The following is an 11,520-nucleotide window of genomic DNA, read 5'->3' as shown; positions in this document are numbered from 1 at the left end:
TGCGCAGTGAGAACCCTACAAGTCATTAAAATGCCACTATAGAGTCAGGGCTAGTTATACTGAACAGAAACAGTTCATATGAGGAAATCAGTCAATTTAAATAAATTCATTAGGCCCTAATTTATGGAATTCAATTGACAGGGAATACAGATATGGATTTATTGGTTACAGATACCTTAAAAAAAATGGGCCTCACAATGGGCCTCAGGATCTCATCGCTGTATTTTTGTGAATTCAAATGGCTAATCGATAAAATGCAATTGTGTTTGTTGCCCATAGTTTATGCCTGCTCATACCATAACCCCACCGCCACAATGTTGACATTAGCAAACCGCTCGCCCACACAATACCATACACATGGTCTGCGGTTGTGAGACCGGATGGACGTACTGCCAAATTCTCTAAAACGACATTGGAGGCGGTTTATGGTATAGAAATTAACATAAAATGATTTGCTAACAGCTCTGGTGGACATTCCTGCAGTCAGCATGCCAATTGCACGCTCAAAACTTGAGACGTCTGTAGCATTGTGTTGTGTTACAAAACTGCACATTTTAGAGTGCAGTTTTGTTGTCCCCAGCACAAGGCAAACCTGTGTAACGATCATGCTCTTTAATTAGCTTCTTGATATGCCTCACCTGTCAGGTGGATGGATTATCTTGGCAAAGGAGAAATGCTCACTAACAGGGAAATAAACAAATTTATCCACAAAATTTGAAAGAAATAAGCTTTTTGTGCCTACGGAACATTTCTGGGATCTTTTATTTCAGCTCATGAAACATGTGACCAACATTTTACATGTTGTGTTTATATTTTTGTCCAGTGTAATTCTGGTCCCGGAGGGCTGAAATATTTCTAGTTTTCATCCTCTCCTAATAAGGGACTGGTTCAGACCTGGGACACCAGGTGAGTGCAATTAACTACCAAGTAGAAACAAAAACCAGAAGTGTTTCAGCCCTCCAGGACCGGCATTGAACAGCCCTGAATCTGTAGCAGCAATATACAAACAACACTCAGAGCTAAATAGCATAGTTCCAGTAACAGGTGTTTATTGGTAGTACCTCTCCTCTCAGGACAAATGCCCATATTCAGGTAGTTCAGTCAGTTACTAATATTCACTACATCCTCTCCATGAAAAACTTCCACACCAAAATAAGAAATTTGATTGTAGTACAAAAGATAAAAGCTATAAAACAGTCGTATCTGGTGAAAAAAAAAAAAATGTTAATTAAAGCTCTTTAATGTCCTTTCATACACTTGATTAGAGCCTGGCATCTACATTAACATTACAAATCCACTTTGTAAAAAGAAAAGTGAAATGGACCATTTTCAATAATAACACTATGGTTATAGCACCGTTGAAATGTAGAAAAAGGCAACTTGAACTGTCCTAGCTAGCTAGCCACGGTTACTGTAGGTGACCACGTTTGTAGTGTCACATGAGTATGTTTCTCCTGAAAGACACACACACGAACTCACCCATACATTGTCAGTTTACCTCACAAACATGAACACTCTAAAGACAGACTATCAGATGCTCATGCTCACCTCTCACTCATAACTAACAGATTTTTTTGCACATTCAATGTCCAGGAAAGTCAAAGCATATCCTAATTATTTCCCCTCTTACCTATATTCAACCCCCTTCTCTTCATCTAGTCTCTAAAATGATTGATGTTTATGATTAAAATCAACCCCCATTTTCCCCTCCCTTTCAGTCTTGGTCTCAGGCTTGAATGTCACTAATACAAGTCTTTAGTGTGGGTCTCAGTTTGAAGTTCATTGGAACCCCTCTTCCTCCTCCCTCCCTCGTCAGTCTCGTAGGCTGTTGATGAAGGCACAGATCTTGAGGGCGGGTCCTAGTTTGATGTTCATGGTGGAGATGAGGTGTTCTTCTCTGAGTAGCAGCAGGGCCTGTCCATCAATCTCCTGGGACAGGAACTGGGCAGCCAGGTCCTCACAACCTGGGAGGGGAGGAGAGAGTGAATACGCTATGAAAAGGGACTGCTCACTAGGAATGAACATCAACCTAAAATACACTTTGGCGTGGGTTATGGACAAACCAGAACTGTTGGATTTCTTTGATCTATTTCAGGGTTACCCAAACTGAGTCCTTGGGCCCCCTTGGGTGCACACTTTGTTTTTTTTGCCCTAGCACTACAAAGCTGATTCAAATAAGCAACTCATCATCAAGCTTTGAATCAGCTGTGTAGTGCTAGGGAAAAACCCAAAACGTGCCCCCAGGATCGAGTTTGGGAAACCCTGATCTAATTGACCAGTTGGCCATGGGTTCCATTTTTACAGATTCCCCTATGAAGACTCTTTATGCATTGTTTACTTCATTGACTGTTAATGAATGAGTACTGACCTTGTAGTGAAGAGATGAACCTGCAGACCTCCTCCACACCCCAATGGGCGGGGCTCCCAGACAGGAAGTTGGCCTCGTCCAATGGGAGGCTGCCTTGAGCCGAGTCGTCCAAATGGGGATCGCAGTGGGCGGGCCTAGGGCAGGAGAGGGAGGAGCTAGGGGAGAGTGATGGGGAATCTTCTTCCTCCTCCTCCTCCTCTCCGTCACAGCTGGACACATCCTCCGAGCGACTGGACTCAGAACGACACTACAGCCAATCATAGAGAGAAGAGCGTCATACATGTAGGCCTGCAGTTTAAATATGGTACTGGAACTGACCCTGTATGTATGTATTATACATACACACTGAACAAAAATATAAACACAACATGCAACAATTTCATTGATTTTACTGAGTTACAGTTCATATGAGGAAATCAGTCAACTGAAATAACTTCATTAGGCCCTAATCTATGGATTTCCCTACTGGGAGTACAGATATGCATCTTTTGGTCACAGATAGCAAAAAAAAGAAAAAAGGGTCTCGATCTCGTCACTGTATTTTTGTGAATTCAAATTGCCATCGATAAATTGCAATTGTGTTTATTGTTCCAGCAGCATACCACCCTGCATACCACTGCTGGCTTGCTTCTGAAGCTAAGCAGGGTTGGTCCTGGTCAGTCCCTGGATGGGAGACCAGATGCTGCTGGAAGTGGTGTTGGAGGGCCAGTAGGAGGCACTCTTTCCTCTGGTCTAAACAAAGATCCCAATGCCCCAGGGCAGTGATTGGGGACACTGCTCTGTGTAAGGTGTCGTCTTTCGGATGGGACGTTAAACGGGTGTCCTGACTCTCTGAGGTCATTAAAGATCCCATGGCACTTATTGTAAGAGTAGGGGTGTTAACCCTGGTGTCCTGGCTAAATTCCCAATCTGGCCCTCAACCATCACGGTCACCTAATAATCCCCAGTTTACAATTGGCTCATTCATCCCCCTCCTCTCCCCTGTAACTATTCCCCAGGTCGTTGCTGCAAATGAGAACGTGTTCTCAGTCAACTTACCTGGTAAAATAATGGATAAATAATAAAATAAAAAAATTGTCCGTAGCTTATACCTTCCCATAACTCCACCGCCACCATGGGGCACTCTGTTCACAACGTTGACATCAGCCAACCGCTCGCCCATTTAACACCATGTGGACTGCGGTTGTGAGGCCGGTTGGACATACTGTCAAATTCTCTAAAACACCGTTGGAGGCGGTTTATGGTAGAAAAATGTATATTAAATTCTCTGGCAACAGTTCTGGTGGATATTTCTGCAATCAGCATGCCAATTGCACACTCCCTCAAAACATGTGACATCTATTGTGTTGTGTGACAAAACTGCACATTTTAGATTGGCTTTTTATTGTCCCAAGCACAAGGTGCACCTGTGTAATGATCATGCTGTTTAATCAGCTTCTTGATATGCCACACCTGTCAGCTGGATGGATTATCTTGGCAAAGGAGAAATGTTCACTAACAGGGATGTAAACAAATGTGTGCACAAAATTTGAGAGAAATAAGCTTTTTGAGGGTATGGACATTTTCTGGGATCTTTTATTTCAGCTCATGAAACATGGGACCAACACTTTACATGTTGCGTTTATATTTTTGTTCAGTATAGTATGCTTACTTACTTTATCATGTTCTTCTTATTTTTCTATCTGGTGTGTTTCAGTTCTACCTTGTTATTTTTGGTATTACATTGTTATTGATTACTGCAGTGTTGGGGTTAGAGCTGGTGAGAAACTAATTTCACTGTACTTGTGTATGTGACATTCAAACTTGAAACAGGAGGAGAGTAAAAAACAACATTTCTATTTCATGGATCAGAAATTTCCACTTTACCTCCTTGACAGGCAAATGTCTGCCGGCTATTTTAGCGCAGGCGATCTCCGAGCTACTCCTGCGAGGACCCCTGCGTCTGACGATGCTGTCTGGGGGAACGGGAGGACCAGGCGGCCGTGCAGAAGCTCGCCCCCTACTAACCTGGAAGTGGTGACTGCAGCTCACATTGTATCTGGAGGAGAGTGGACAAAGCAGGTAATAACAAGGAGTCAATACTGTTGGATGCACCCAGGACAAAAATGTGATGTCAACAGTGCTGACTTTAAAGTGTAGATCTGTTCTGGTCAGAGAGGTGTGTGATATAGTGAGAAGACAGGTGAGGTGGCTAGGGTACCTCTTAGCACAGGTCTTGGAGCAGAACCTCTTGGAGCCCCTGAACTGGCTAGCTGGAGCCAAGCTCTCACAGTACTCACACTTCAACACTGGTGAGGAGAGAGTCAGACTGTTAGTACAGAGATGACTAGGGGTCAGAGGAGGCTGGTGGGAGGAGCTGTAGGAGGACGGGCTCATTATAATGGCTGGAATGGAATAAATGGAACGTTGTCAAACACATTACAATGAGCCTGTCCTCTTATAGCTCCTCCCACCAGCCTCCAATGCTAGGGATGACAACTACTGTACAGAATCAAGCTATAGTACTGCAACATCTCACAGACAACTGGATCAGAGGCAGAATCGAGCTATAGTACTGCAACTTCTCCCAGGCAACTGGATCAGAGGCAAAATCAAATTTTTAAAAAGGCTAGCGCATCAGTCAGCTAGTATAGAGTGTATTCTTTAAGGAAGGTAGAAAATGTACCACCCACTAACCTGCAGGGCCTCCATTGTCAGCCTGTTGAACACTCATGGCTAGAGGCTCCTTCACTGGCCCAGTCACCTGTTAATCAATGTCAGGTTTGGTTGTTAGAGAAGGATACGTTCTGGCCCTAAAGCAAAGTTCTGTGCAAACCTGATCCATGGTAAGCAGGTAGCTAGGTGCTAGCCAGGTATGTGAACTCACAGGGAAAGGCTCAGCTCCCTCCTGGATGACAAAACCCTCTATGAGGTGGGTGAGGACCTGAGGTTTGACCACCGCCTGGGGCAGAGGGGCTCTGTCTCCCTGACCCCCCACCCCCCAAGACAGGGTGGGGGGAGAGGAGAAGGCTGGCACCGCTTTAGGAGCTGGAGAAAGAGCGCGAGAGAAAGTGAGGGAACCAGGGTAGAAAAGAGTGTGGGTGAAATGTCAGAGTTTGGGAATTTACACTATTGATTCAAAAAACAAACATGAATTTACACTATTGATTCAAAAAACAAACATGAGTTTACCAAATATGAATCATGCTGTGTTTTACAACTTAACCTTAAATCCTTGTATCAAGCAATCGCCAACCTTAGATAGGATTCAACTAAACAAGAACATACATTATATCTTCAGACATCTTACCTGAGTCCAACATGGGGGCGGGACATAGAGGGGCAGAATCTCTCATTGGTGGACAGCAAATTTGGGAAGGTTCGACTGCCATCTCATTGGTTGCATCAGTTTCCGACTTCCTCTTCAATGAGCCAATTGCAGGCTTTGCCTAATGCAACAGGAAGAGACAAGTTTTGATTAACACACACACAGACACACACACATCCCAACTCTTTTAGTTTCTAAGAGAGTTACCGTGGTGTTCCCTCCAGTAGAGGCTATAGCGATGCTTTTGTCCTGGGGGCAGCAGCTTCGGGCCTGTGCCAAAGCCTGGGAGTTTCCTACTGAGCCCTGCCTAGCTCCCACCAGCTGGACTGGGACATGGGGCGGGTGATGGCCCCCCGTGTTAAGCGGAGCCGGGAGGATAGGGGGAGGGTGGCGTGGGGGCAGCTGGACAGGTAAGCGGTGACCCTGTGAGGTTTTGGGCTGTATGTGCACAGGGCCAGAGCTGTGGCTCACCTTGTCCATGTTAGTGTTGGACTGCTGCAGTGGCTGCACCACCAAGGTCTGGGTGTTGACGTTAGTTTTGGGGGCGACTGAACCTATGGGGTAGCCCTGAGAGGAGGTAGGAACGTTGGAGGTGGGGACTAGGATGTGCGTCACCGTGGCAGCAGGGGTAACCGTGGTTACCGCCCGGGCCTGACAAAGGCCTGAGGGGGAGAGGAGGAGCTGGGAGAGAGGGAGCGTGGGAGAGGAGGCGGGAACTGAGGTGGCAGCGGTTGGGGCCATATTCAGCTGGTTTCCAGTCTTGACATTTATACTGGGGAGAGTAGTGGGATGAGTGTAGCTAGTCAGTTTGTTGGCCATTTGTTGCTGTTGCTGCTGGGGTTGTATCTGCTGCTGGGTGTTCTGAGAGAACTGCTGCTGTTGCTGCTGAGGATGCTGTTGTTGACTAGGAGAATAGTTGGCTGATAAAGGGAGAGAGTTTAAAGCATGTTTAAAGTTGGAATGAGAGACACAGTTCTTTGCATCTTAGTGGCACACAAATTGATAGAGAATTGTGTCTGCATATTGGAGGCAAAGATAAGTCCTTTCACCTGCGTCTCTCCTGTCTGGAAACTCCGTCTTCACTGCGGCCACTCTGGGAGTGGAGATACAGTGGAGAGCCAGGTTTTGCACCTGAAAGAGTAAGTCGAGTGAGAGAGAAAATAAGGCAAACAATTAGAAACAATATTATCTGTGCAAAATCTTAATTGCAGACAACTGTTGACTGAGAAAAAAAATGCTTCTCACAACAGGAAGTGGTCACTACCTGGTCATTGTCAGATTGGGCATTGGAGGTGGGATGGACTTCCTGTTGCTGCTGTTGTTGCTGAGGCTGTTGCTGTGCAACTGTCGCTACAGCAGCCGTTGCTGTGCCACCAGGCATGAAGATGAGCTGGGAGGCTGCGAGGGGTGCCCTGAGGGAGCGGTTGACCTGTGGGCTCATAGGTCAGAGGTTATTGAATATAAAGAGGCTCCTTCTCAATTGACAAAAACATCAGTCTTCTCCTCATTCAACTCACTCTCAGGTACATCTGGCCCTGTCCGGCTGAGTTCCCACCCAGCAGCACTGATTGGCTGAGAGCTGATGATGTCACTGATGTGGCAGGGCCGAGTGGGCGGGGATTGCTCATGGTCCCTCCCCCAGAGGTGGTGCTCAGATTGACCTGTGACAAGAGGGAAAATGTTGACGCTGCCATATGTCAGGACTCTCAAAGAAAGCTAAGAAACTGCAATTCAGGATAACAATTCTTGCCACGTTTAATTTGAATTATTGACTGTGAAACTTACAGTGGTGGTTGCTTGGGAGACACTGTGGTTGGGAGAGTTGGACTGGCGACTAGCAGCAAGGGTGGCCTTAGAGAGAAACACAAAATGAAAGAGGTCAAGAGAAAGTAACAACTTTGAACGTTTTGTGACAGTGCAGTGCATTCCTCTGCTTAGTGTTATTACCTGTTATGTAAGGGATAATTAACGAGGGGCTATGTGTTCTATGGAAAATAATGAATGACGTGCAAGGTGTGCTCCACGACGCGCTAGCGAAGTGGAAGTGACGTTCCACAGGGTTGCATTATTTTCCAGAGAACGCAAAGTGCCGAGTTGATTATCCCTTTTATACCATGGCTATAATTGAACACATTTGGCGCTAGAAATGTGTTAATTTGCCGGTAGAAATGTGTTCAACATCTACTGAAGTAGCTAGCAAGTTTAATAGACAGCCACAGTTGTCTTAGTAAACAAACAGACTTGCTAGTTTAGCTAACCAAAACGTCATACCTAGCTTGCTGCTATGAACATCGAATTCAACAATACCAATGTTTTCAATTCAACTTTTGCTTTCAAAAGAAGCTCAAACAGAACATGCAAGAATGAACTATAGCCATTGAATTCTACAGTGTGTTATAGGGAAATAATGCATGCTCTAGAATGCCATTCAAGCCCATCAGAAACAAGTATTCAACAATGCCATGGTATAATAGTGTTATTACTTGTGTTACCTGCAATTGTCTTATTACCTGTTATTATTGCGTTATTAGCTGTTGTGTTACCCATTAGTGTTATTACCTGTTGTGTTACCTGTTTGTGTTATTACCTGTTCTGTTACCTTTCATTGTGTTATTATCTGTTGTGCTACCCGTTATTATTACCTGTTGCACGGCAGCCAGGTTGTGAAGCTGCTGGGCACTGTTGATTTGCTGCTGCAGCATGAGCTGCTGGAAGTACTGGGCTGCGTTCGGCTGTCTCTGCAGCGCCTGAAGGGCCTAGAGAGTACAAATCACCACCATCATCCTCAACATCATATTCATTAAGATTAACATCACTTTATTGTTCAAATACACACAAGGTCCAAGCGAAATCTGACTTCCGCTTTTAACCCAACCACTACGAAAGACACACATACAGGTATTTTTTGGAGAGGTGCGGGGGGCTGCGACACTGGGCACCCGGGGTGCTGTTAATGTGGGGGGGGTTAAGTGCCTTGCTCCAGGGCACAACTGCAGGCAATGGCATCTAGGATTTGATACCAGCAACCCTCCAGTATGCACATGCTCTTCTTGACTGGTCATTCCTAGGCAAGGCTAGTAGTTCAACATTCAGTGCAGACAGTCGCCCTATTGTCAAAGATAATAATTCATGCAGCAGGCTTAAAAAAAAAAAAAAAAAAATTCACCTGCACAGCTTGCCTCTCATACAGAGACATGTGGGCTATCTGGGGAGGGCGGGAGTTCCCAGCAGACGGAGCATTCCCATTGGTAGAGCCCGTGTTCTGGTCATCACCTGCATCCATGCTCTCTGCACAAAACACAGATGTCAATCAAATCATGCACTAATATCTTACAGTACTGTCAAATAATACTTTTTTCTTTCTTATATGAAAATATATACCATAACAATTGCAAAGCAATTTTATTAACTAGAAATCTATATTCTCAGTAGCAGACATTTGACCTCAATAGACCCCTACCCAGGTATCACGCTCTAATCTAATCTATAAATTAACTGGCCATAACTGTTAAAGCTATATCTTGCTGTATGTTGTTGCTATTGTTAGCTAGCGAATGCAATGGGTGAAATTGTCATTAGCGGTAGGAGACCGGCTGGCTGTCAACAACATGATCGATGACCGAAAGGGATGCACCAGGAGAGAACATGGACGGACAAGTGTGCTCTTCCAAACGTTTAAAACGTTAAATTAGACATTCAAAATGAAGGACAGACAATTTCGTTTGATATTAGATAGCTATATAATTTACTTTCAATGACTGGCAATGTTGAATTAGAACAAAACCTAGGCGAGATCATTGCAGCAATAGTCCATCTGGCTAACGTTAGCATAGCTAGCTAGCTATCAAGCTAGAGCTAGATAATAAGTTAATTGCAAGGCTTTGTGAACTCTTTCTCTTACCTCAATCTCCTGGACCTTTATTTTTTACCTTTTAAATATAAAATCCAGCTTTTATCCGTAAACGTTTTACGCATTTGCTTTTGGAAGGAATCTTTGGTGATGTTTTTCTGATTATTGTGTGAAGCAAACAACGGTGAGGCAGATGAGAGAAATCCCGCCCCCTCTCAATCTTTACCATTCCTTTTCCGGCGCCAAATATTACGTCATTGAGATGCATCAGAGACAGAACAGTAGGCAAATCTAAAATCAACCCCTACACCCTACACCCCATGCAATTGTGCAGATTTAAGACGATTTGACAGGTGTTAGTAATATGGCAATAGCTCCACATTGCACCTGTCAAATCCTCTCTTATACATTAAGGTGGATGCTACCAGGATAGTATTGAATGAATCGTGAATAATTGTATTTATTTTATTTATTTCACCTTTATTTAACCAGGTAGGCAAGTTGAGAACAAGTTCTCATTTACAATTGCGACCTGGCCAAGATAAAGCAAAGCAGTTCGACACATACAACAACACAGAGTTACACATGGAGTAAAACAAACATACAGTCAATAATGCAGTAGAAAAATAAGTCTATACAATGTGAGCAAATGAGGTGAGATAAGGGAGGTAAAGGCAAAAAAAGGCCATGGTGGCAAAGTAAATACAATATAGCAAGTAAAACACTGGAATGGTAGATTTGCAGTGGAAGAATGTGCAAAGTAGAAATAGAAATAATGGGGTGCAAAGGAGCAAAATAAATACAGTAGGGGAAGAGGTAGTTGTTTGGGCTAAATTATAGATAGGCTATGTACAGGTGCAGTAATCTGTGAGCTGCTCTGACAGCTGGTGCTTAAAGCTAGTGAGGGAGATGAGTGTTTCCAGCTTCAGAGATTTTTGTAGTTCGTTCCAGTCATTGGCAGCAGAGAATGGAAGGAGAGGCGACCAAAGGAGGAATTGGTTTTTAGGGTGACCAGAGAGATATACCTGCTGGAGTCCGTGCTACAGGTGGGTGTTGCTATGGTGACCAGCGAGCTGAGATAAGGGAGGACTTTACCTAGCAGGGTCTTGTAGATGACTTGGAGCCAGTGGGTTTGGCGACGAGTATGAAGCGAGAGCCAGCCAACGAGAGTGTAAGGTTCGCAGTGGTGGGTAGTATATGGGGCTTTGGTGACAAAACGGATGGCACTGTGATAGACTGCATCCAATTTATTGAGTAGGGTATTAGAGGCTATTTTGTAAATGACATCGCCGAAGTCGAGGATCAGAAGGATGGTCAGTTTTACGAGGGTATGTTTGGCAGCATGAGTGAAGGATGCTTTGTTGTGAAATAGGAAGCCAATTCTAGATTTAACTTTGGATTGGAGATGTTTGATGTGAGTCTGGAAGGAGAGTTTACAGTCTAACCAGACACCTATTTGTATTTGTAGTTGTCCACATATTCTAAGTCAGAACCATCCAGAGTAGTGATGCTGGACGGGCGGGCAGGTGCAGGCAGCGATCGGTTGAATAGCATGCCTTTAGTTTTACTTGTATTTACGAGCAGTTGAAGGCCACGGAAGGAGAGTTGTATCGCATTGAAGCTCGTCTGGAGGGTTGTTAACACAGTGTCCAAAGAAGTGCCAGAAGTATACAGAATGGTGTCGTCTGCGTAGAGGTGGATCGGAGACTCACCAGCAGCAAGAGCGACATCATTGATGTATACAGAGAAGAGAGTCAGCCCAAGAATTGAACCCTGTGGCACCCCCACAGAGACTGCCAGAGGCCCGGACAACAGGCCCTCCGATTTGACACACTGAACTCTATCAGAGAAGTAGTTGGTGAACCAGGCGAGGCAATCATTTGAGAAACCAAGGCTATCGAGTCTGCCGATGAGGATGTGGTGATTGACAGAGTCGAAAGCCTTGGCCAGGTCAATGAATACGGCTGCACAGTATTGTTTCTTATCGATGGCGGT

At 44.7% G+C, this 11,520-nt stretch overlaps 1 protein-coding gene across 2 annotated transcripts; it reads right to left on the bottom strand.

Moving 5' to 3' along the window:
* Positions 1-1,020: 1,020 nt before the first annotated feature.
* Positions 1,021-9,744, bottom strand: LOC120031172 (polyhomeotic-like protein 1). Of its 2 annotated transcripts, none has more exons than XM_038976777.1 (15): positions 9,605-9,744; positions 8,842-8,963; positions 8,318-8,431; positions 7,461-7,526; positions 7,193-7,336; positions 6,940-7,104; positions 6,725-6,806; positions 5,883-6,595; positions 5,658-5,796; positions 5,235-5,395; positions 5,045-5,111; positions 4,569-4,656; positions 4,235-4,406; positions 2,369-2,615; positions 1,021-1,964 (listed from the first exon to the last, which is right to left on the bottom strand). In XM_038976777.1, exons 1-15 carry the CDS (start codon positions 9,648-9,650, stop codon positions 1,813-1,815), a joined length of 2,478 nt encoding a protein of 825 aa, XP_038832705.1. In that variant the 5' UTR covers positions 9,651-9,744; the 3' UTR covers positions 1,021-1,812. The 2 variants fall into 2 exon arrangements, with proteins under 2 accessions (XP_038832705.1, XP_038832706.1); XM_038976778.1 differs by having other exon boundaries at positions 9,577-9,719.
* Positions 9,745-11,520: the final 1,776 nt, after the last annotated feature.

This window comes from Salvelinus namaycush, chromosome 37, assembly GCF_016432855.1.
Source record: "Salvelinus namaycush isolate Seneca chromosome 37, SaNama_1.0, whole genome shotgun sequence".
Classification (NCBI taxonomy): Eukaryota; Metazoa; Chordata; class Actinopteri; order Salmoniformes; family Salmonidae; genus Salvelinus; species Salvelinus namaycush.
This window is presented reverse-complemented; position numbering and strand designations above follow the sequence as displayed.